Here is a 23,534-nt window from a genome sequence, read left to right as displayed (position 1 = left end):
TAGCAACAACAACACATGCAATGGGAAATAAGTAAGAAAAGAAAAGTAAAAAGTATGTGACTTGGACAGTATTAATTAGAGTCCATTTTAATTCAGTCTGTCGAATTCAATGACAAACAAACAAAAAATTAAGAGTTGCTGCAGATCCACAGTTCTCCTATATAGTTAAAGCTCAGTAGAGAGGTGTTATTGTTTTCCTGCAGCCATGTTTTGGTGGAAAAAGAAAATTGCCTTTCTGATATTGCCACTGCATCCTTGTCAGCGCTCCAAGCCCGTCTATTATATATCCACCAGTTATCTCACACTTCTCATGATTATCAAGGGAAGAAATGCTTTAAATTTCCTCCTCCGTTATCCCTGTTTTGTTCCTATTGTGCATCCCAGACATCTCCTTTATCTCCCTTATTCCAAGCATTACTTGGACTTTGAAAAGCTCAATCAGCTGCTCCAACATGCATACAACTTTCCCCTTGCTATGGTTATACATCATGACAGATGTGAAAAAAAGAATTTGTACCAGAAAACATTCTAGAAACATAGCATCCAGACCAGTGTAGAATTTTTTTTTAAAAGAACCTGTGTTTTCATAGAAAAAAGCTCAGAAGAAAAAATCTCAAGAAGATACAAAGAAAGACACAACATTTCCAGAGCCACTACAGTACGCTGCCACCAGTGTGGCACCATTCTTGAACAGAAAGCTGAAAGTAGCTTCTCAATGTTTGGTTTTACCTTTGAGGACTGAAAGAAAACCTGTTTCATTTTACTTAAGATGCCTGGAAAGTTTGTTATGTACTACAAGATCTCCAATTTATTTTGGTCCTAAACCATTTAAAGCTTTACAAATCAATATCAGTATTTTAAAACCAGCTCTTTAAAGAACAGGAAGCCAGAATAGATATATAATACTATACAGTCCTCACAGAAATCTGTATCACACTGATAAGAAACTGTATCAGTCTCACACATATGTTATCTGTTCCATCTAAAACCAGCAGTGGTATTTCTGAATACAAAAGGCTATTTTTGACCCTTCCTGTGCTAAGAGAGGCTGTTTATAAAGGTGAATCCTATTTCTGGCCAGGTAAGCCTGTTACACACACTGTAGTAAGCTGTGCTGTTGTGAGTGAGTGTCCCTGTGGACCAATGATTTTAGTGTATTAGTGCAGTGTTAAGCTTGTGGGTTAACACCTTAGATCATATACTCGCACTCAAACATATACACAGACAGGACATTTATAAACCAGAACTGTTAGGTTTCACAATAATATTACCTCAACGTTCCCCTTATGACTTTTTTTTCAGAACTTTTTAGTAGATCTCTATCTTATAGAGATGGAAGCTGTTCTGCATGACCTAATTCTGGAAATTCTGTAATGCGAGTAGTTGGGGGGGTGGTTATCATGATTTAAGTAGACAGACAGAGGCAGAAGACAGCTGTGGTTTGTTAGGTACACAGCAAGTGCTCCAAGAGATAAGGTCAAACAACTCCTGTTTAGGTTTAAAATGAACTTTCACATTTATTTCTAATATATCTTCCTAATGTAATGGCTTCAGAACGATCAGAGATTGTTTTTGTATTTGTAGCACAAATTATGAGGATAAAGACGTTGAAAGAGTCAAAAAGCTAACCTAAAACATAGACAGTTTGCAGTGCTTTTACATATATGTCATTTGGTGAGGGAGTCATTTTGTGTATTTTTAAAAGATAAATCCTCCCGTTGTCGAGAAGTGAAGGCTAGGCAGCTGGAGCCAGACAGGAGACTGGGAAAAAATAGCCAGTATAGATAGTTAATTATGTATTTTCTGACTCTTAGCACCAAGAGAGCAAGTAGATTTTATATGCTGCTGCTTCCAGCTGTGATATAGCCTCTTTCCTGCTGTGCACCTATTGAGCTGTATCACCTCCTTGAGGACATATTTAGGTCCTCAAGGAGGTGATACAGACCTCAGATTAGAAGGGCTGTTTCTTTTGTATCTTGGCTCCTAAATAAGATGTGAAGCTGCATGCACTCTGTACCCAGTGCATTTTGGCAAAGATGAACAACAGCTGTTCCTTTTTTTCGCTTGACTAAATGACACCCTATAGTGTGAGAATAAGTACACTTGTCCTTTTGTTGCTGATGCTGACTTGAGCACCTCAGATGGCTGATGAAGACATGTGACGTTTGTGCTTCAGAGTTAATTTGGTGAGGCAGGGCTCAAAATCAGGCTGACTGAATGAAAATCAGCAGCAAGTCTCTTCCTCACTCTCTTTTTGTGGTATTTGATGTCATTTTGCTCTACTTTGCTGATGCTCAATCAGCAATGCTAAACTGTCCCTCTCTCCCGTACAGTTCCAACTCCCACAGTTCGTCACCTCCAAGCAGCTCAAACGCCTTCAGTCTACTGAGCTCGGAGCAAGACAACCCTTCAACTAGTGGCTGCAGGTTAGTGCACTGATCAATGCTGTTGTCACAGGACACAGGATTCATTGTCATAATGTAGTGTAGCTTCAGAAGTGCAGCTTCTGCCAAAGTTACAGTCTTTGTTGATATTTTAGTGCCTTTCCTTGTTGCCATAAATGAACTCTTTCTTGTGCACATGTCCAACTTGCAGTAGTCAGGAGTCTGCCAAAGCCAAGACCCAGAAGGAGGTGATTAAAATTCTCAAGGAGCTCAAGCGTCAACTGCCAGCTGAGAAGAAACACAATCACACATCTACCACCTTAAACACCCTCAAATATGCCCTCCGCTGTGTGAAACAGGTAGAAGGTATGTATGCATTTAGAGCACCCTAATAGTCGATATGCCCTCTCTGTACTTTTCTCTTGTACCAACAAGGCACTTTCTGTTTTTATGCTCCTTTCCCTTTCCACAGTTCTGTATACTTAAATTGTTTACTTCACATTCACATTAGTAAATACATGAACGTTATCATTACTTCTGTCACAAGAATGCCTTTTCTGTGGAATTCAGTAAGCAGCTGGCATTTAAAAAGAAATAAAGACATAACTTTGAGCTGGAGGGAACATTTTTGTTGGTAGTTTTAGGGGTAATGGTCTGTAAATGCTTCATTCAGCCCTTTTTAAATGTTTGCAGATGTAATTGGGTGGGTAGAGGTTCAGCAGCACAGTTCTCTGTGGGGTTTTACAGAATGGGATGCAATGTACCCTGGCTCAGACATTTTTCATCTATAAAAAAATGTCTTTGACGTCATTATGACTGCATCGTCTTTACATTCCACTCCTTGCATGTTTTTGTCATCTCTAGAAGTTCTGTTCGGTTTTACACTTTGTCTCATCCAAGTTCTGACAAGAGTGACTGTATCTTATTTCTTGCAGCCAATGAGGAGTATTACCAACTGCTGATGATAAACGACAGTCAGCCCTCAGGCCTGGATGTTTCTTCTTACACCATAGAGGAGATAGACAGCATCACTTCTGAATACACCCTCAAGAACAATGTGAGTCAGAGTTCTCTTTTCTTTGCAAATAATTGAATGGGTTTTAACCAAAATGTTGAGACAGAAATATGTTTAGTTCTTTTTTTAATCATTCCTAATTTGGTGTCTTCGACAGGACATTTTTGCAGTAGCAGTGTCTCTTATCACAGGAAGAATAGTCTACATTTCTGATCAGGCTGCCTCCATCCTCAACTGCAAAAGAGATGTGTTCAAGGACTCCAAGTTTGTGGAATTCTTGACGCCACAGGATGTTAGCGTGTTCTACAGCTTCACAACACCTTACCGCCTGCCCTCCTGGAGCATGTGCGCTGGAGCAGGTAGAACAACACGTCTCTCTGCAAATGTGATATCAATAAATGGAGCGCAAGTCTTTTGAGGGACATTTGATAAGTGTGACTCACAACAAATCAGCCGATCACAACCAGATGTCAACATGCTCCATTAAGTTCGAGCTGACCCGACCTTAGTTGTTCATAAAACTGGCTATATTTGGGCCTTTAAACCAATCTGACAAGAACAAACTGAGCTGTCTGTTTGTATGGCATAATTAGCAAAGAATGATGTAAAACTGATTGCTTTTAGGGGGTCACAGAACAAAATGTACACCTGTCCACAGCAGTCAGAATTCAGATTAAAAATAAAATGCTTATTTGTAAGATTTTTTTTCCAAAAACAAATTCTTTAATCTTCAATGTAACTGGGAATTTCAACTAGTGGGTCACCTACCTCAAACGTTCCATCTACATCAGACCCAGAGCTGCCCTTTTTAGTCACTGATTTGTCCCCTAGATGCTTGGAAATACTTTGTACACCAAATTGAGACTGTTTAAATTCAATGCATATACAGAATTTGCAAAGCCGTGCATCCAGTTGATGTTTTTTGATGCAATTATTCAAATCTGCTTCGCCTGCAGTAGCCAAGCTCCTGGCTGTCATTTGACCGGACTGTGACACTTTTGAATTAAAACATTTATTTTTCCATTTCAGAGTCATCTCCGCCTGACTGCAAGCAGGAGAAGTCCTTTTTCTGTCGTATCAGGTGAGCTGGAGTTGTTTCCTACGCACTGTCAGGCCATCTGCTGTTCTTAGATGTTTTTAGTTTATATTCATAATTTCATTCCAGTTTGTATGCCTTTTAATTCATTTGTGACATCACATGCGTATAAGCTGTAATTAGATGCTTTTTCCAGCTCAGTTTATACACACATGCAGACACCCACATAATAAAAGCACACATTGCATTTGTTAGGATACTCTATTGATTTTAGTAACTTAAACTGTTCCTCACTAATCACAGTTTGGGTCTCAAACCTCACACAGAAGAACAGCTATTTAAGAATTCACATTGACATTAGTTCACTCTTATTTATGTTGCACTAATCTAGAATAGAAAATGGCTATACAGTGCCCCCATGTGTTCAATCTGAAAACCAAAACCCATTCTTTTGGACAATATTTATGCATACTTGAATTAAACATACAACTCTTGCTCAATTTGGTTAAGTTTAACTATATTTCTCACTAATATCCAGTGGTGGTAAGGAATGTGAGGGAGACCTACGGTACTATCCATTTCGCATGACGCCTTACCTGATGAAGGTCCAAGACACAATCCACGCCGAAGACCAGTTCTGCTGCCTCCTTCTGGCTGAGAGGGTTCACTCCGGCTATGATGGTAAGAACTTCACGGCAGATTTGAAAAGACTTGTTTGGAATTTTGTTAAAAAACAGAAAAGGAAAAATATTACTTCATATTACGCTTTCGTGTGTATTACAGGTTTCCAGTCAGTTACAAAGCTTATAAAGATTATTGTTCACTGCGATCTAAAAATGAACTCAAGAAAACATTGATTGATATTGGAGTTTATACAACTTAGTCATTTTACTCTTGAATTCATTTCTTCACAGCGCCCAGAATTCCTACGGACAAGCGCATTTTCACCACCACGCACACTCCAAGTTGTGTGTTCCAGGATGTGGATGAGAGGTGAGGCATGAATGCTAAAAATATTTGCACTGACGTCCCTGAACACTAAATGAGTGATATGATCAGAGATGATGTGTTTTGTTTGTATCAGGGCGGTTCCTCTCCTCGGGTATCTCCCTCAGGACCTGATTGGTACCCCAGTTCTTCTTCATCTGCATCCTAATGACCGACAGGTCATGCTGGCCATTCACAGAAAGAGTGAGTCCAACCAGATAAAGCAGATGAAGGATCAATGTTTCATGTCTGCCATGGTCTGATTTTTTTTCTTTGTTATTTCATCTTTCTCTGCAGTTGTTCAGAATGCAGGGCAACCGTTTGACCACTCGTCCATCCGCATCTGTGCACGAAATGGAGAATACATCATCCTGGACACGAGCTGGTCCAGTTTTGTCAACCCCTGGAGCCGAAAGGTCTCCTTTGTTATTGGAAGACACAAAGTCCGCATGTAAGTATTTTTTCAGCTACAACAAAGAATGGCGATACCCAGTCTGTACTATGTGTAGATCAATAAGCCTATGTTTAAATGAAGCAGTTTGATGTGTCTCAAACTGTCGATGTGTTTGTCTGTCAGGGGCCCTGTGAACGAAGACATTTTCATGCCCCCCGTCACAGCTGTCAGCCATATGAAGACAGCGGACTCTGACATCCTGGAGATAACTGAGCAGATCCATCGGCTTCTACTACAGGTGAGAGAAAATTTTAACATAGCAGTTTTGTCATGTCGTCAAATAGTATTGGCTCGTTTAAATTGAAACCTCAGCTGAGGAAACACATAAAAAAAGCATCAGTTATATGGTGCTACCTACAATGAAAAACAAAAAAAGTGACCTGTGTGTGGCATGTAATGAAACACGACCGCCATTAAAGACCATCAGAGCTCAAAAGAAACAAAATATCTAACTAGTTCTGCCTCCGTTCTGCCCTGTAACAGCTTCCCTGGAGTGCCCCCTTTTTGAACTCTTTCTTCCCTCTCTGTGTCTGCACACAGCCGGTTCATAACAGTGGGTCCAGTGGTTACAGTAGTCTGAACAGCAATGACCAACTTCTGGGCATGACATCGTCAAGTGAGAGTCTGAACAATATCAGCGGGAGCAAGATGCAACATGAGGAAGGAGAAGTCAGCAGCAAAAGCAGACCTGTGAGTATTACCAATTCCATAGTCTGTATCTGAAAGTGTACCACAATATATATTTTATTTCTAAGGCTTTGAAATTTCAATTCACTGCTCACTATGGAGTGAACCGTTGAGAGTATTTAATAAAGAGAGTTGTGACTGAGCAAACAAAAGTGTGATTTTTGCACACAAGTTACAGTTCAGCACAGCCCTTAATGTCCTGCTTGGGTTGAACTTCAGTAGATTTTCTGCGGTTTGATTTAAAACAATTTTTCCACAGTTATTTTGTTAGTTTCTTGAATGATGTTGTATTGACTCCCAAGTCTTGTTTCTTTCTTTCACAGCGAACATTTCAGGAAATCTGTAAAGGAGTTCATCTTCAGAAGAGCCAAGAGCAGCAGAAAAAAAGCAATGCCAGTAAGTCTTTTACTGTCACTGGGGAAATGTGACATTTACCCCTTAAACTCTCACTCTAAATCGTGACCTCTCTCAAGCAGAGTTCACACAGACGAGCCAAGCTGTGGTGTGTCTCAAAGACTCGGCGCCTCCTCCTAACTGGAGGGACGCAGCTATGGAAGAGAGCAGATCCTCTATCCAGGAGGAGTTGACCCTCAATGATGAGACCGTCTACTCCTACCACCAGATCAGCTGCTTGGACAGTGTTATCAGGTACAGAGATAAAGACTGACATGAATGTCATAAATGCTTGTCATTTGTCATGTCCAATCTCCAATGGGAGATTTCCAAAGTTCCAAAGTTTAGGAGAAACAATCTCAAAATCACAGTCTCCTTTTGTTCTAAGCTAAGATTGAGGAACAACCAACAACCCTTCATCACAGGACATACTGTTGTTGTTGTTGTTGTTGTTGGGCTCCAGTAAGTTTATCATATATTTAAGGGCTTGACCATGCAATTAAAGCCTTGATCCTGGACCTGATATGCAGACTGCTGCTATATGAGACCATGTGGATGTCTTTGGCACTTGCATTCTAGCACCATGGCCAATCATTTCTTTTTCCACTAGGTATACAAGGAGTAAGTGGTAAAGAACTATTTACTTACAACTTATTTCTCACAGTTCTAACCAAATGTGCCTTCCATGAGCCAACCGCTCTGTTTCTGTCATGAAAAGTAGACCTGTTGTTATTCTGTGTTTTGTAAGGTGGAATATAAAAATGTTTGATTTTTCGTCAGATCTCTTCTAAACTAAAAACTTCACTGTGAAATGCTTCACCTTGTCTCTTATGTTGTTTGTTGTCTAGCAAAGTTGATAACTGGTGGTGAAAGTGCAGATTGTGACCTTCAGGTTGTAATTTTTGGTTCTTGTAGGTACTTGGACGGCTGTAATGTTCCCATCTCCATGAAGAGGAAGTGCCATTCTTCCTCCAACACTACATTGTCCAACTCAGATGATGACAAACAGAAAGTCTCTAATAGCATGCAGGTGTCTCAAGGTATGTGACCCCACTTTTCAATATAAGAAAAACCTGTTACTGTTACTCTTACTTACCTGTTGTTAAGACCTTGTCTTACAAACCAACGGCTTTCACTCTCCTCCCTTTAAATATCTCTCTCAGACTCATATCTCTCAGAAATGCCAGTACCTCATCAGCAGGTCTTGTTCTCTGTTCTCTTTGGCAGAACCAGCCTTATTGAAGGATCAGTCTGGTCTCACTGCTTTGGATGACCCTGACAAAAAGTCCAGTGAAGCGGCCACGGCGGTAGTTGGCACTTCGCTGCCCCTACCTGTTCCTAACAAACCAGAAAGTGTGGTGTCCATAACCAGCCAGTGTAGCTACAGTAGCACCATAGTTCATGTTGGGGACAAGAAACCTCAGCCAGAGTCAGGTACAGTGGCGTGAAAAATACTGACCTTCAACCAGATTCCCTCTATTGTTCTATATTTTTCATACTGAAACAGCAGATATAATACATTATTAATATGTATGATGTGGCCTCTTTAACATCTGAACAGCTTGCTTAAATTTATCAGGAATAACTGCTTCAACTTATTCGATTTTTAGCTTTTACTTGCTTAAAGATCTTTCACCTTTGACAAAAGAAAGGATGTTGAAGTATCAGCCACTCGTAGTGTATTTGATCTTGATGTTATAGTTTGAACAACCAGCCATTCAGTGTGAGAAATATAAAATGATAGAAGAAATCACGAAAGAGGCAAATGGTTTCTCACAGCACTGTAGATACCGCCTGCGTGTGTCCACACGGCTTTCTCTGTGCCTCTACGTGTCTATATGTTTGCTTGGCAGCTGGCAACTCCAACGCAGAATAAGTTCTCTTTTTAAAACACATGTAATCGTTTTTGTCTGAATGATACGTATGAAATCGAACTTCTCAAACCTGGCCCTAAAACACCCAGGTAATGTGATTTGGGACTGAAAACACTCAACTTAACTCAAATGGGCCACGGTTGCTCTGCACGTGCTCTGCCTCTGTTGGGATCCCGTCAACAGTAAATGTGCACCCTTTTAAAGCACTTTAATGAATTAATTCCTTAAAAAGTATCTGGCAACCAGCTCATCTGTAATTGTCAGCTCTATCGTCTAGATTTTACAGAAGCTTGCGTAATTGTGTTGTATTTCATGTGAATAATCATGTAGCATTGAACTGGTTGTTTTGTGCAGTTTTGTACTATTTATATGCTTCGTCCTGTCTTTGTGAAGACTGTGAAGCCCTGTGCTGTTATTTTGCATTCATTCGAGCTCTGGGGACTAAAAGCCCTGAGAGTTGTTCCCACTTCTGTGTGACATGCTTAATTTGTACTTTGCACATTTTTACATGTTTTTCCTGTACTCTGTCCTTTCAATAGATTTAATACTAAATGCTGACAGAAATGTTTCTAACCGTACTGTAGCTCAAATGTTATGTCTTATTTGTAAGTGGTGTTTGATAGAAGTAATGTAATTGTACATGACAAAAGAAAGTATCTTCTGTTTTACAAAAATCCGTAATCCGTACCTGTGCTTGATTAGCATTGCTTTCCTGGCATCACTGCTTACAATTAACACTTTTGCTACATGACTCCTTTCACTGTTTGAAAGTATGTTAAAGTTGTCATCTTGCTGTCATTCATCCAGAGATCACAGAAGACGTTCCAGGTGCGGGGGAGACAGCAGAATCCAGCCACAATCATGGCGCTCCTCCTTGTGCGGTTATACCTCCCAGTCATGAGAAGGAGTCCTACAAGAAACTGGGTTTGACTAAGGGGGTGTTGGCAGCTCATACGCAGAAGGAGGAGCAGGCCTTTCTGTGTCGTTTCAGAGAGCTTCGTGGACTTGCCGCCCTCAAGGCAAACTGCTCCCAGTACCTGGAGCAGCAGAGAGACAAGATCGGCAGCGACGGTAATACTAAACACCAACATTACCATCATATAAAAAGGATCATTGTGCTACTGATGTTGTTTCAGCACACTGTATTATCCCTCCCTCTTAGACTTTTATGTCCTTTATGTTTTATGCCTTTTTTACTTGCTGCAACACTAATTGCCCTACGGGTACACAAATAAATCTGAATCTGAATCAATCTCTGTTTTAGCTTTTTGGACTCACCATTTTAAATTAGTAAAATTCTGGTTTTTGCAACATCACCAAAAGGCAGTCAAACATGGTATAAAACACACACTGGCAAACAATTCGTCCATCCAAACCCCAAATTTACTCATTATTATTCCTCAGAATTTCATCGCATTGTGTGTCAGAATAATGTGATGAATTGGTCACATTGTGCCCAAAGTTTGGGAACACCTTCTAAATAAATAGTTGAGACCTGCATGTACTGATTTTGTGACCTCTTTTGCACTCAATTTGGTTATGTCTGTGTGATGAGCAGTTCATTAGAAAAAATGAGCAATTACAAATGAGAAAAACGAAGATAATCAGCTTTAATCAGATTCCTAAACCACTCAACAATTAATTTTTTTGGTTGTTGTTGTTTTTCTCTTGACCCTCTAGCTGTACGTGCTGCTCAGCTTAGCAAACAGGAAAAACTGGTTGCAAACCCGACCACACGCCAGAGTTCACGACATAAGAAGACCAAGTCAAAGCGAGCAAAGCGCATCGCTTCCACAGACAGCCCAGCATCCCGCAGACAGCAACCGCTGCGGCATCCTCAGCCAACCCACGGCCTTAAACAGACACTGTTGTCTTCATCAGATACCTCACAGTCCACTTTCCCTATGGCATATCCCGCCATGATGCCAGGCTACCCCCTGCATGTTTTCCCCAGTGCAGATTCTACGTCTCCGCGCACAGAAGCCACTCCACAAGGCTTTAGGGAAAACCACTGTGTCCAAGCCCCTCCATGTCCCCCATTCATTCAGCCTGCTCCTCACACTTCCCCTATCGTCACCCCCATTGTGGCGTTAGTGCTGCCCAACTACTTGTACCCTCTAATGGGTGCTGGGCTTCCACCACCACCACAGCCAGTATATCAAGTAGACACAGGGAGCTTCCCTGCACAAGCACAGCCTTTTGTTCAGGCTGTCTTTCCAAGCCAAGGTGCCTTCACATCTCCACCGTCCTTCAACAGTCAGAATCAGTTCAACACCAACAACCACTTTACTCCTCCAGCAGCCTACACAAGTCCATCATTCCACGTCCCTTCATCCTCTGAAACCCCAAAGCCTCATGTAGAGGGCCACTCCCGCTCCTCGACACCACAATCTGGTGAGGCTGGAGGCGCGACTTCCCCGCCCTTGTTCCAGTCTCGCTGCAGCTCACCCCTCAACCTGTTGGAACTGGAGCTGTCTGTGGACAAGCAAGAGAGTGCGGCACTCTCTTCAGGAGGACAAGGGAACACTCTGGCTGAAAGGGACAAAGGAGCAAGTGGCAACCAGACCAAGGAGAGGGAGCCGAATCAGGTAAACAAGGAAACTAACTTTTTTTCCCCTGTATTCCTGCTCCCACTGCTTCTGACTGATATTTTTCACCTGTAACCTGTAAATTGTCTCACAAAAATACCAATGCCTCGATGAACTTTACCATCGTGGTCTGTTTGAACCTCCTTAAATAAGTTGTGGTACATCCCCCCGGGACATACAATCATATGTCTCTCAGCCTTTTGATTTAGAATAGAAATAGAAAGATACTTTATTCAAATTGAAAATTTGGATTGATGATTGGGATTTATTACCAACATCACAGTGATTCGTACAAAAATATTCAGTGTTAAGTTGCTGCGGTTTTTTTGCTGTTGTATTGCTGTACCATGTGTAGAGTCAAGTCAGTCAAGACTCCTCAGATAAAATGTAGCGCTGGGTGTTAACACATGATGTTATTATCCCTTACACCCTTTAGCCCTCTCTCAGTCTCCTTGGTCCACCTGGACCCTTGTATTTCGAGGGCACACCCTGTGTCTGTGAGCGTTTGTCTTGGGATAAAGTGTGGTCTAGGCTGGGGGCGTGCAGCAAAGAGGTAGGCGAAACATCAGAAAACCTCCACACTTTTTAAATCCCATTCCTCCCAGATTCCATATGTCAAGTCTAACAATTTCTCTTTTTTACATTTATATGTCCTGTGATTTATAGTTCAACATGCACTGTTCTTATCTGTTTAGTTGCGAGTTAAGCTTGGAATTGATTAGTTAAAGCACGAGACTGAGAAACTTAAGAGATTTGGCAACAAGTTACATGAGGTGTGTTTGCACACATGTAGTTATACACACAGCCTTTGGAATTACTTGGATTTATCTTCTTTTTTTGTAATAATTTGAATAAATTGTGGTCTGATCTTCATCTAAGTCACAACTACAGGCAAACACAATGTGTTTATTGAAAACAACTTTTGAAAGTTTGTGGTTTTTGGGGGGGGGGCAGTCAGGAAACCATTGGATTTGCAATTTTTGTATTGCAACAATTTGCAAAAAGAATCTGCCTGAAAGCCATCTGTTTGAGCAGTAGCATCAGAGCTAGTTGCTAAGAAGAAACTAAACAAACTGATGAAGAAGGCTGGCTCTGTTTTGTTGAGCAATCAGTGACTTTTGGACCAGTCTTACTCTCCTCAGTCAGATTCACTTCATGTCTGGGTAAACTCTTATGGTTTTGACAATGGAACCTGCTTCACTGTTGAAGAGTAGGCTTGAAGGTAGGCTAAGTCATGGCTCCAGCTTGATTGAGTTGTCATCACCCTGCAAGTTAATGTCATCTTTAATCAATGAGTTCAACTAAATGATGAATATAATGATTTGTGTGTAATTAGGTAATGTAGATTGCGTTTGTTTTTGATTGTTGCTAAAATGAAGGTCTGACCATATTTTAAGACAAATTGTGCACTTCCAAGGGTCACTTTCTTTTTCAGCACTAAAAAAGTCTTTAAAGGCTTAAACTAAGCCAATCATTTTATTAGTGGTTTTAGATTCAAACGTGGGGAGATTAGGTTTTTGTGTCATATCTGTTATACAGAGAGGCAACAAGTAACACAAAAAGAGAGAAGTGTGCCCCTATTTTGTGTCACACGCGAACACAATACTGCACTTTTTTTCTTTTGAATATATATATATATATATATATTGTTATTACCATGCATTTTTAAATATACTGTAGATGTTGCTACTTGAAATCAGCTGGCCGGTTGTATGTTATTGAGGAGCAGGTGTTTGCTGAGGTGGACATTTCCTGACCAAGCAGGAGAGTTATTCTGGTTATTATGGGAAGCAGCCAATGATGTTGCACCAGCTTGTATTGCAAAGAAGCAGCAGATGGACGGTTTGCTACATCACGAGTGCCAGAGCAGTGTTGCCAATTTTTTTAATGGTATTGCTTCAATATTTGTGTTTTTGCAGAGGAGCTCGCATGGCCACGGCAACAACAGCGATGTCAACTCTTCATCGAGCGACATGTTGGACATCATTCTCCAAGAGGACTCCTGTTCGGGCACCGGCTCGGCCACCTCTGGGTCCATGGCCTCGGGGTCCAACGGCTGTGGGACTTCAGCCAGCGGGACGTCTAAGAGCAGGACATCAGCCAGCGGAGCCTCAGCCAGTGGGACCTCGGGCAGTTGTTCAGGTCTGCACACAAGTTAAATCATAAAAATTTCACACATCCTCAAGGTTAAATGAAGAGAGGAAACTGAACAGAAGTACAGTAGCAGCACAAGAAGCAGAAAATACGAATGTGAACATGATTCGCTTTGATTTCTTTTTAATGTTCTGTTCCAGGTGTTGTGCATTGTCTCTTAGCTAAATAACCTTTTATAATCTGCCATCCAGAAAAGGCGAAAGATTAATTTTTGAACATTAATGATTTTTATTTCATCTGCTTAAAGGCCTACAGAAAGCTGACACTACACCCAATACATAATGATAATACATACACAGAGGAACAATAATGATCATTGGACCCTACACCAAAACATTTCATAAACGCATGAAATTTGCGATTTTGAATTTGCCGCTTGGAAATCCTTCCTGGAATTCCAGACTGGGGGCGGGGTTTCCGTGTGACGTCATAGGTGCCATGGGTTTTCCTGGCTGCCGCTATTAGTATGCTTGTTGAGTGGTGAAGGCAATAAAACGTTGGGTTCAGTGCAGTTTTTATTGCGAGTAGATGTACGAAGTGCTGTGGGTGCGTATGTTGCCCTCAGCAGCAGCAGCTCACACCACCGGGGACAGAGGAAGCAGAGAGACCCGCGGTCTTGTGTCTGTGTCTCCCTGTCCACCTGCCTCCTCTCTGGTGAAATCAGCCGGAGCCATCCCGCCGTGTTCAGCGTGTGTCCACGTCGGGGCTCTTGATGATCGCTCTGCCGAGATTTCCACTCTCCACCTGGCGGAGAGTGTGTCCGCTCTCCGCCAGGTGGATTCCCCCTGAGTGTCCGCACCGCAGGGAGCTGAACACGGCGGGATGGCTCCGGCTGATTTCACCAGAGAGGAGGCAGGTGGACAGGGAGACACAGACACAAGACCGCGGGTCTCTCTGCTTCCTCTGTCCCCGGTGGTGTGAGCTGCTGCTGCTGAGGGCAACATACGCACCCACAGCACTTCGTACATCTACTCGCAATAAAAATTGCACTGAACCCAACGTTTTATATTTCCAAGCGACACACATCGAAATTTGCTGTGAAGAAGCTGTCCAGGTCTGGCAAACTGCTGGCTTCGCTACTAGAACTACTGGTGATTGTTCCAGCAGCTGGCGTTCAAGTTTGCCAAATTCGAGTCAAATGTGGTGATAGTTTATTGGGCCTAATCAGGACTATCCAGGGGCCTAAAATTATTTTAAAATAATAAAAAAATTCCATGGTATATAAGGAATCGATCTGCTATTTCAGTTTTGTGCAAAAAAAAAAAAAAAATCACCTTTCTGTAGGCCTTTAAAGGTATTAAACCATTACATCATGAGATGTAAAGATAGTTATACTACAGTCAAGTTTATAAATCTGGACAGACACTTTTTTAACATATAGATCTACAAGCTGTAGTTAATGTTTCTCTCTTTAACTGTTCTCAGGAAGCAACAACAGCAGTAACAACAGCAGCAACAACAACAGCAGCAACAACAGCAGCAACAACAGCAGCAACAACAGCAGCAACAACAGCAGTAACAACAGCAGCAAATACTTTGGCAGTGTGGACTCGTCTCAGAGCAATCGGAAGGTCAAAAGTCACTTGAGCACCAGTGAGGGACGGCCTGTGGAGACGGAGCAAAACAAACAGTTCATCAAGTATGTACTACAGGACCCACTGTGCCACTCATGGCTAACGCAGATGAGAAAGTCATGATGACCTATCAGCTGCCCTCGCAGTGAAACAGTGGATAGGGGCACATCCAGTGAAGAGTAGGATAGGAGCCCTGTAGTCATCCTGGTTTGATAGTTTACCAACATTTTTTGTTAAGGAAAGTGAGGGGTAAGCAACCATCCAGACTCACTGTCCTCTAGGCTGTTTCCTCCACAAGGGAGAGGTGAGCCAGGTGTATGAAAGATGTACGTACAGTACACGTAAGGGTCTTATTTAATCTCATTCAACAGCTTCCGAGAAGAATATCAAAATCTTTTGAAGAACTTAACTTGTTCCAGACTCTCCCTTGGTTTTCTACAACACACCTACAGTCAACAAACTCCACATTAACTGCAGTACATAGTGAGGTTCAACCTGGACTACATAAATTCGATTGACATTTATACATTGCTGGCAGACATAGTCCAAATAACGTAATTTTCTACAAAGTTGTGGGGAAAAAAATCACTCAAGCTGTTGTTATGAATGATAACTTGGCTTTCTCTGTTACCTTTTTTTTTAATTTTTTTTTTTTATTATCTGCTTCCATCCTGTTTTGCACTTCTGCTGCATTTACTCAATGCACTTACTGCATGTACCTCAGAAGTGGGAAAGTTAAACCTGGAAATGCAGCAATTATAACCTCAAAGACACATGGCTGCCTATTTTGCTTTAGGGATGGTGTGAAATGCTGAAGTTGGGGTGGACAAACTATTTTTTAAATCACAGATAAAGAAATCCGACTTATTGTGGTGATATCTTTTGTTATCAGATCAATCCCAAGCGGGAAATGAATGCAGCACTAGGTCAAAACTATTAGTAACGTATTTGTATATTACAAATTGCTTCAAAATCTCCCAATAGTGCCATTAAGGTGTATTATAATAAAGAGACAAAGATCTGCATACTCCTCATAACTTAATTCTGCATTGCTTACTTTGAAGGTAGCCTTGTTAATGTGATCACAAAATGCTGTCTACGTAGCAGTGTCTTATTCAGATGAAGATCTTAATGGGGTTAATATTCAAATGCTGCTATTCATGTAAGCTCAACCACTGGAAATTGTTGGTGAGCTTTATCACTTCATGAGACTCAAATATCATGTTGTAGTGAAATGTTTAGCCACTAGATGGCTTCCTCACATCATCGCAGTTACTGGGTTCAATGAGCCAAACAGATGGATAACAGTGAGAATGTATTAAGAAGTCAAATAAATGAATAAAAAGTCACAGCAACACTCCAATATCTCATTGAGTCATCATCCAGCCATCTTCTTTGCAAACCCAACTTCTGCACCGTCAGAACCTTTGTCGGATAAGAATTACTGAATATGCTCGTTTGTGTTTGCTTTTCTCTGCAGTGACATCCACAGAGTACTCAGAGAGGACAAAGAGAAGCTGAAGCTGCTGCACAAGTGCCAGCCTCGCTTCTCAGAGGAGCAGAAGAAGGAGCTGATCGCGGTCCACCCCTGGATCAAGAAGGGTAGTTTACCCAAAGCCATAGATGTTAAGGTAGAGTTCAACTTTCATTTCAGTTTGACTTGGCCTACTTTTCATTTCATCCGCCTGATTTAATCTTATCCTTTTTTTCCAGGGGTGCTCTTGCTGTGACAGCACTTTAGTGCCAGTAGCAAATGATCAGCCAGAGCTGGACTTCAGTGATATAGAATTAGAGGATGCCGACTGCGAGCACAGGCCAAAAGAGGAGCCCTCAAACTCTGCCGCTATCGCCTGCCTCAGCCCTTCTCCCAACTCTGACCTGGAGAGAGACAATAAACAGACTTTTAGAAAGACCACTGCTACCTAACGTTGTTTGGCAGAAATGTGAAGAGCAAACTTTAAAACAGGAACTGCTTTTGTCGAGTTCTTTACTTGTTCTGCCTCGCTGTACAATCCAGACTTTTGTAGAATGTAAATGCATTCGGTTGACATCAAATTTGAGTTTATTTTAAGCTACATTTGGTGGGATCGTTTTGTTACTTGGGGAGTTGCTGGCCTCTTTCACTACATGTGTTTATTGATTTGTCTCTTCATAGCACATCGCAGTGTGTGGCTCCTAGAGCTCAGATCATGCACTGATTAAGGGATGCAGCATCTGATAAGGGAAAATCAAAGCATGCTTAAATGCCAAGCATCACAGCAGAGGCCACACAGACATCCGGGCAGTGTCTCAGTGGTGTTTTGGGCTTCAATTAATGCATGAACTCCATATTTAGAGACTCTGTTAAAACAGTGCTGTGTTTTGCCAGCATGCGGTCAAAACAGATGGAACTTTTAAGAGTCAGTAGTTACAGCTCCCCCTCATTCATACACATCAAGCACCAAATGAGCACAAGTGCACTTTGTGGGCTTCAATGGATAAAAAGGAAAAACTAACGAGACTAAAGTGTGTCCATTTGCCCAAACTTATTTTAGATTAAACTGAATAAAGACAAGCTCCCTCACCCTTCACCACTTTCCTAATATATCCATGAGAAAACACTCAGTTCCCAGGTTTCAACAGAGAAAAAACTGCAAAAAACCTGCAATAATTCCCTTTTGCGGTAAAGTGTAAGTAAAATCTTATATAGAGGAATATCTGAAGCATGGACATTTGACCGCCACACTTGGAGGTGATGAGAACAATTGGAATAAGAGTAAAGACTGTGATGCTCAGCTTTTACTGGGTGCTGCACTTGCTCACCACCCCAACGAGTTGTAAAACTTCAAAGAATTATTGTCACTGAACATTTTATTTTTCCTTCTCTTTGGAGCCATCTCTGCATCACATCACAAAATGCAGCTTAGCGTGAGCATATTTTCAGTCACCTGTACTTTACTGAATGTGCGTTTTTTTTTCAGATTTGGAACTTTTTCTTTCTTTGTTGCCTCTCGTTTAAAGAAGCGGGCATATTTCAATGCTTGTGTTAATGTTTGTAACAGTCCTTGTGTACATATATATATCTATATCTATATTTTTACATACAATAACTGTTTTTGAAAAAAACAAACAAAACCCCCCCATAAATGTATTTTTAAGTTATAAAGAAATTAAGCTTCAAAAGCAAATAGGACCAATAGGATTTATTTTTTACTGTAGATACTATTTTAAAGATGTAAGTAATATAATTCCCATTGTGACAGTTTCCACCATAGACTGGAAATACCAGAGCTTTGAAAATGTGCAACACTTGACGTGGTCTGACGGTGTCCCAGTAAATATGGGTGAATGACTTCCTGAACTCCGCAGCTCATTGCCGTCCAGGCAGGTCACTTCAGACTGATTTTAGGGTTATTGCACGGATATAAAGCAGCCCAGACAGATGTCAGTCAGGTGGCTGGATTTCCTGCTGTAATTCGACATGAAACGGTGTCCCGTCTGAATTTGACCTTTGTCTTTTTTGCTATTTAAGCACGCTGACGTAAAGCATATATTTTTTTTTCTTTTTTGTGTGTCTTTATTTGTTCTTAATTTAATGATGATTCTTTTCTCGAAATAAAATGTTTCTTAATTTCCAGGTGTCACGACTCGTTTGTTTCCACCTTGACAAGAACTTAAACGAGCGCTTGTTTGCCCTGCTGTGACAGGCAGGCGGCGCAACTCAGCTTCCAGTTCAGCCTTTTTTTAGATGACAGCTGAGGTATAAGAGGAACAATGGCCGATCTTGCAGGTCGGATACGTGATATCATAAGCGCTGGTGCATTACCTTGGTAGTTATATGAAGAAAGAATACGTCTGTTGCTTAAATTGCTTTGTCCTGGGGTCGTGACTTTCACCTTCCTGATGCAAATGTCTGCTCTCTTGAACAAAAGCTGTGATCCGCTCCGGTGACAGACATACAGCCCCCCTGATCAAAGCGACAAGCTGCCTTCCAGTCCTCCACTGTTCACACCTTTATACTTATTTTAAATTGTGGGCGAGGTGCGAAAATGTACAACCTCCCCTCCTGTTGCGTTCATTTACACCTCTGCAGATCAGCAAATCCGGTCTGGTCATCACACAGACACGTGACCGAATCAGTTCATGATCCAGGACTTTCTTTTCTTCCTTTTTTTCCCTATTTGCTGTGGCCGTTAAAGTCAAGTCAAGTCAACTTTATTGTCAATGCTGCCATATGTGCAGGACATACAAAGAATTGAAATAGTGTTTCCCTCTTATCCCTGGTGCAAAACAGCAATAAACATGAAGTAAAATATATAGGCTATATATATATAAAGTAGGAAAAAAAGAAAAAATATTAAAAAAATATATATATATACAAGCTAAAAGATATATAAAAACAGCAGTGGCGATGCTTTGTAATGCTTAAATGCTTTGTAACAGTAAAGTTAACGATTTTTTTTTTTTTCAAAAAACAACATGTTAGCACACCAAGACAATAATTAAGTACTTCCTGAGGAAGTCGTCCCTTCTTGAAATGAAGGAAAATCAACTATGTTTGATGATGGACATTGTAGTAGATTTGGCTGTCATTTTGAGTGGCAAAGCATGAACAGCCCTTGAATTGTTGTAGGCTTTAAGACTAAAGAGCACAACTAAATTACAAACATCCAAAACAAAAGCTTCTCTAAATACAGCCTCTAAGCACTATGTTAGTTTCCAGCACTGTGGATGCTACCCTGGGGCAATGCTCGACTGGAATCCGATGCTCACTATATTAATCTTTTTCTTGTCATTTTCGCTTGTGGTCCATCTGGTGGTGTTAAGACCGCGGACAGCGTAAAAAGTGACACTTAAGAGTGGACATCACAGGAACGCCAGAGAAGACTTGTGACCAGAATGGATTAAAACTGGCCTCCTTTTCTTATTCATTAGGTGTAAATGTGGAGGCTGATGGTCTGAAGTCCTGAGTGAGGATGTAGACACAAGCTTTGAAATCTTAGCCCCTAAGTCATATATGTAAATCAGTTGTAATCAGATACACTGGCAAGTTTCCCAGTTTCAACACTATATAAGGAATTCAGTATGAAGAACTACAATAAAAAAATGCAGTCATGACTGAGCAGGATATGTGTCGAAGTTATTTAGGGACATAAAAAAGCTTAGCTGAATTAGAGCTATAAAACCCATTTGACAACTTCTCAACAAGGCCTATAAAAGGAGTGAGTGGATTACTCATTTCACACCTCACAAATGCCTACGATGTGCTGAGGGATCTTGGAGAGAAAGCAAGCACACAAACTGGCCCACAAATGCAGAGTACTAACTAATATCTTTGTAACAGACCCAGGTGGGTGGTTAGTGGGATTCTTGTGTGTGAAATGTGGCTTTTTAAGGCAGTCTGCTGCACAAATAGCAACTACAATGGGCCATTTGTTTAAAAGTTATTTTAATGAAAGGTTGAACATTAGACAAATCAGATGATATAGCCTGCTAACAGCCGTTTGACATGTATAAATACAAAGTTAAAGACTTCCTACACAGGTAAATAATTTATATGCGCTAACAATGCAACTCTAGAGGGTACGCTATTGTCTATACAGTCCAGTCAACAAGTACATATTTACAAATGCATTCATTCCCTTCACTGAAGGCAGGCCCATATACTTCCAAATGTAAATCATAGGGGTCACTGACCTCTGCAAGGGATTTAGTTACACATTTTACCTATTAAATAATCTAATTGCAGTTCAAAGGTATTTACAAAGAGCTTCTTAGATGCCTCTTAACAAGTTAAAAAGTGATCTCGTTAGTGTTTTTTGTCGTGAACTGAGGCCTATACCACCCAACATTCAAACACAAACCATTAAATCATTACAATTCAACACATGCTTCACTTTAAATGGTCTACCACGGTCTCCACACTGACTTCGACAAAATTAACCCAGGGGGTATATCCTGGCTGTCAGGTTCCTCTGACGAGGAAACGTGGCTTTGCTCTGTGTCTGTCTCATCCAGGTCAGAGCTGAGGTCATCGGCTGAGTAGGCGGAATGCACCGGGGACACCAAGGCCGCGTACATGCTCTCATACGGGGACCAAGAGCCGTTACAGCCGGGGTTATTTGACAAGGGGTCCGGTAGCATTAACCGCAGCTGGTCATCGTCGTTGAGGGGCATGCTCTCCAGGAGGTGGTTTAAAAGCTCGGCTGCTATTGCTGGGTCTATTCCCGGGCAACTGGACACAAAAGTGTGTACGTCGTGCATGCACTGGATGTAGCCAGCGGCAAACCGCTCACATGCCTCCCGGTTCGCAGCGTCCACCTCTGGGGAAACACAAAGACAATTAAACGACCGTTAGTTAAATAACCGCCGTTACGCTATGAACGTCTAGCTCTCTGCTTTGATTGGCTGAGCCGCGGTGACGCTCGACTCTCCTGTGACCCAGCATTGTGACCGCAGTACAATTGTATAGAACATTAATGCACTTAGTTAATGAATTAATACGGAGTACTTCAAAGTTCAGAAGAACTATATTGCTCAGCGGAGTAATTATTAGCAAGTAATAAGCTTTGTTGGTTTGGTTAATCAGCTTTAGTGGAAGTAAAACATTAATTACATTTTCCTTTCGTATATTTTGTTTGGAATTAATGTTTACCTTGAGCACGGTTTTGCAGGATGTGCTCCACGCGTTTGACTGTCACCTCCAGCACTTCGGCATTCTCCATCTTTGATTGCAACTGTGGCGGATGGCAAAACACACAAGCATTGGCTATGTTAACTAATTGGTTTTAATTCGGACAAGTTGGAACAACGCTGCATAAAGCAAACAACCTTACATCTGCGTCCGTGATGAGGACTCTGAGCTCTTGTAAACTATCGTTGATGCGTGCCCTTCTTTTCTTTTCAACCAGAGGTTTCCTGATCTGAAACAGCAGTGGGAACACTGGAGTCACTTCCACTTCCAGTCCAATTTCAAGAGGAATAGTACCATTAAGGGCCCACTTATCTTACCTTTCTGTCAGGCTTGACTTCACTGTCACCTCTATCCATTCCGTTTGTGTTGTTGCGGATGGGGGCCATACAGCTGAAGTTTGGACTGTAGATTGGGATCAAATCCAAAGAGCCGTTAGAGCTCGTCAGGGGGACAGATGGCCGTGTGACTCCGGCAGCAGTACGCTCGCAGAGAATGGGCTGTTAATGCTGCTTCGAGGGGGCATGTGTGGGAGTATATGTAGGCTCATTTACATGTGAATGACTGACCCAGCTGCGAAACGACGAGGGCGCGCAACGCTCATCATCTGGGGTCACCTTAACGTCAGTTTGAGCCACGGCGTTAGACCAAGGCATGCAAAATCCGATCCCCAGATCATGTCAGCATCTTCTGTAGGTTGAGCACAAACAGTTGGGAGTGTATTTTAAACATTGGAGGGGAAAAAATACCACGAAGCTAATTTTGCGTATTAAATACCCTTTAAGCATGTTCTCCTCAAATAGGTCATGCCTAAGCACTGCCTTCAAAGTGTGCCACTATGGGCCACATATCTGGCAGTTCTCACGTTAGATCATTAGTTACTTTGGCCAATTCATTCTTGATTGTGAGCCATCAGCTGACCGATGAGGACCAGGGCTCTCCTGTTGAAAAAAAAAAAAGCTAATGTGAATTGGACAGTATGAGCCTTTTGTTAACGCTCTCGTGTGTAAAGAGTGTGGAGAGCTTGTAGTCTATAGAAATTAAGGAGCTCGAAACACAGCAGGGACTCTAAAGATCATCCCTGTGTCTAACTTTGTGCGATCAAAATGAACTTCTGAGAAAATCTTTGAATTTACAATATCATTCATATCTAAAGGTGTTAGGCCCGTGTCAGTGGTGAATCACACGGACGCTGTTATGACTTTTCACATATGGCAAAAGGCGCTGTGTGTGTGATGGTTTGCGCGTGTTCTCAGTTTGCATAGTCTATGTAGCGGTTAGTAGATGGTTTACGGCGATTCTCACTTTGACTCTCTTAATGTGTTAGAAAGGTCATCGGCTGGGAGCTGGGTTTGTGTTGTTACGGGGAAAAGAAAAGTCATATCATCACGTGTAACCACGTTTTACATCAATCCAGCCTGCTCTGTAAAATGAAAACTGAAAATATTAATTTCCCAAATGTTCTAAGTCTGCACGTTGCTCCTACAAGTAAGTCATCTTCTAGGCTGTTTCGCTGTTTTACATTTACACATACGTAACTGTTCAGTACATTAAATATTCCAGCTAGAAACACCATGTTCCTATTAGCCTACACCACACTGTTTTACACTATGAGCCTTGAGAAGCGCATAGAAGAAATAACCTCATCATTATTACTATTCACGACTAGCGACCTATTGATAACTTTATTGCAGTATAGATGCTGTCTGAGCCAATTT

General features: G+C 41.5%; 2 protein-coding genes across 6 annotated transcripts in view; one reads left to right on the top strand and one right to left on the bottom strand.

Annotated features, from left to right (window-relative positions):
- per2 (period circadian clock 2) overlaps positions 1-18,758 on the top strand; it is a 29,420-nt gene extending 10,662 nt beyond the window's left edge. The window contains exons 3-24 of one of the 5 annotated variants that reach the window (XM_075483382.1): positions 2,334-2,426; positions 2,596-2,750; positions 3,320-3,441; positions 3,557-3,758; positions 4,429-4,480; positions 4,974-5,116; positions 5,350-5,428; positions 5,520-5,626; positions 5,720-5,873; positions 6,000-6,114; positions 6,417-6,566; positions 6,887-6,959; positions 7,040-7,211; positions 7,872-7,996; positions 8,184-8,390; positions 9,638-9,901; positions 10,511-11,418; positions 11,855-11,971; positions 13,338-13,560; positions 14,998-15,211; positions 16,627-16,777; positions 16,860-18,758. In XM_075483382.1, coding sequence (XP_075339497.1) covers positions 2,334-2,426; positions 2,596-2,750; positions 3,320-3,441; positions 3,557-3,758; positions 4,429-4,480; positions 4,974-5,116; positions 5,350-5,428; positions 5,520-5,626; positions 5,720-5,873; positions 6,000-6,114; positions 6,417-6,566; positions 6,887-6,959; positions 7,040-7,211; positions 7,872-7,996; positions 8,184-8,390; positions 9,638-9,901; positions 10,511-11,418; positions 11,855-11,971; positions 13,338-13,560; positions 14,998-15,211; positions 16,627-16,777; positions 16,860-17,072 — 4,039 coding nt within the window. In that variant the 3' untranslated portion in view covers positions 17,073-18,758. Of the gene's footprint in view, positions 1-2,333; positions 2,427-2,595; positions 2,751-3,319; positions 3,442-3,556; positions 3,759-4,428; positions 4,481-4,973; positions 5,117-5,349; positions 5,429-5,519; positions 5,627-5,719; positions 5,874-5,999; positions 6,115-6,416; positions 6,567-6,886; positions 6,960-7,036; positions 7,212-7,871; positions 7,997-8,183; positions 8,391-9,637; positions 9,902-10,510; positions 11,419-11,854; positions 11,972-13,337; positions 13,561-14,997; positions 15,212-16,626; positions 16,778-16,859 lie in introns of all 5 variants that reach the window. The other 4 variants (XM_075483381.1, XM_075483385.1, XM_075483386.1 and 1 more) reach the window with 4 other exon arrangements.
- Positions 18,759-20,695: 1,937 nt separating this feature from the next.
- Positions 20,696-22,508, bottom strand: hes6 (hes family bHLH transcription factor 6). The gene is made up of 4 exons (XM_075482284.1): positions 22,137-22,508; positions 21,962-22,048; positions 21,781-21,862; positions 20,696-21,448 (listed from the first exon to the last, which is right to left on the bottom strand). The coding sequence occupies exons 1-4, from the start codon at positions 22,203-22,205 to the stop codon at positions 21,033-21,035; spliced, it is 654 nt and encodes a 217-aa protein (XP_075338399.1). The 5' UTR covers positions 22,206-22,508; the 3' UTR covers positions 20,696-21,032.
- Positions 22,509-23,534: the final 1,026 nt, after the last annotated feature.

The sequence above is a fragment of the Odontesthes bonariensis genome, chromosome 14 (genome assembly GCF_027942865.1).
Source record: "Odontesthes bonariensis isolate fOdoBon6 chromosome 14, fOdoBon6.hap1, whole genome shotgun sequence".
NCBI lineage: Eukaryota > Metazoa > Chordata > Actinopteri > Atheriniformes > Atherinopsidae > Odontesthes > Odontesthes bonariensis.
The sequence above is the reverse complement of the archived record's forward strand: the minus strand, read 5'-3'. Positions and strand labels throughout refer to the sequence as shown.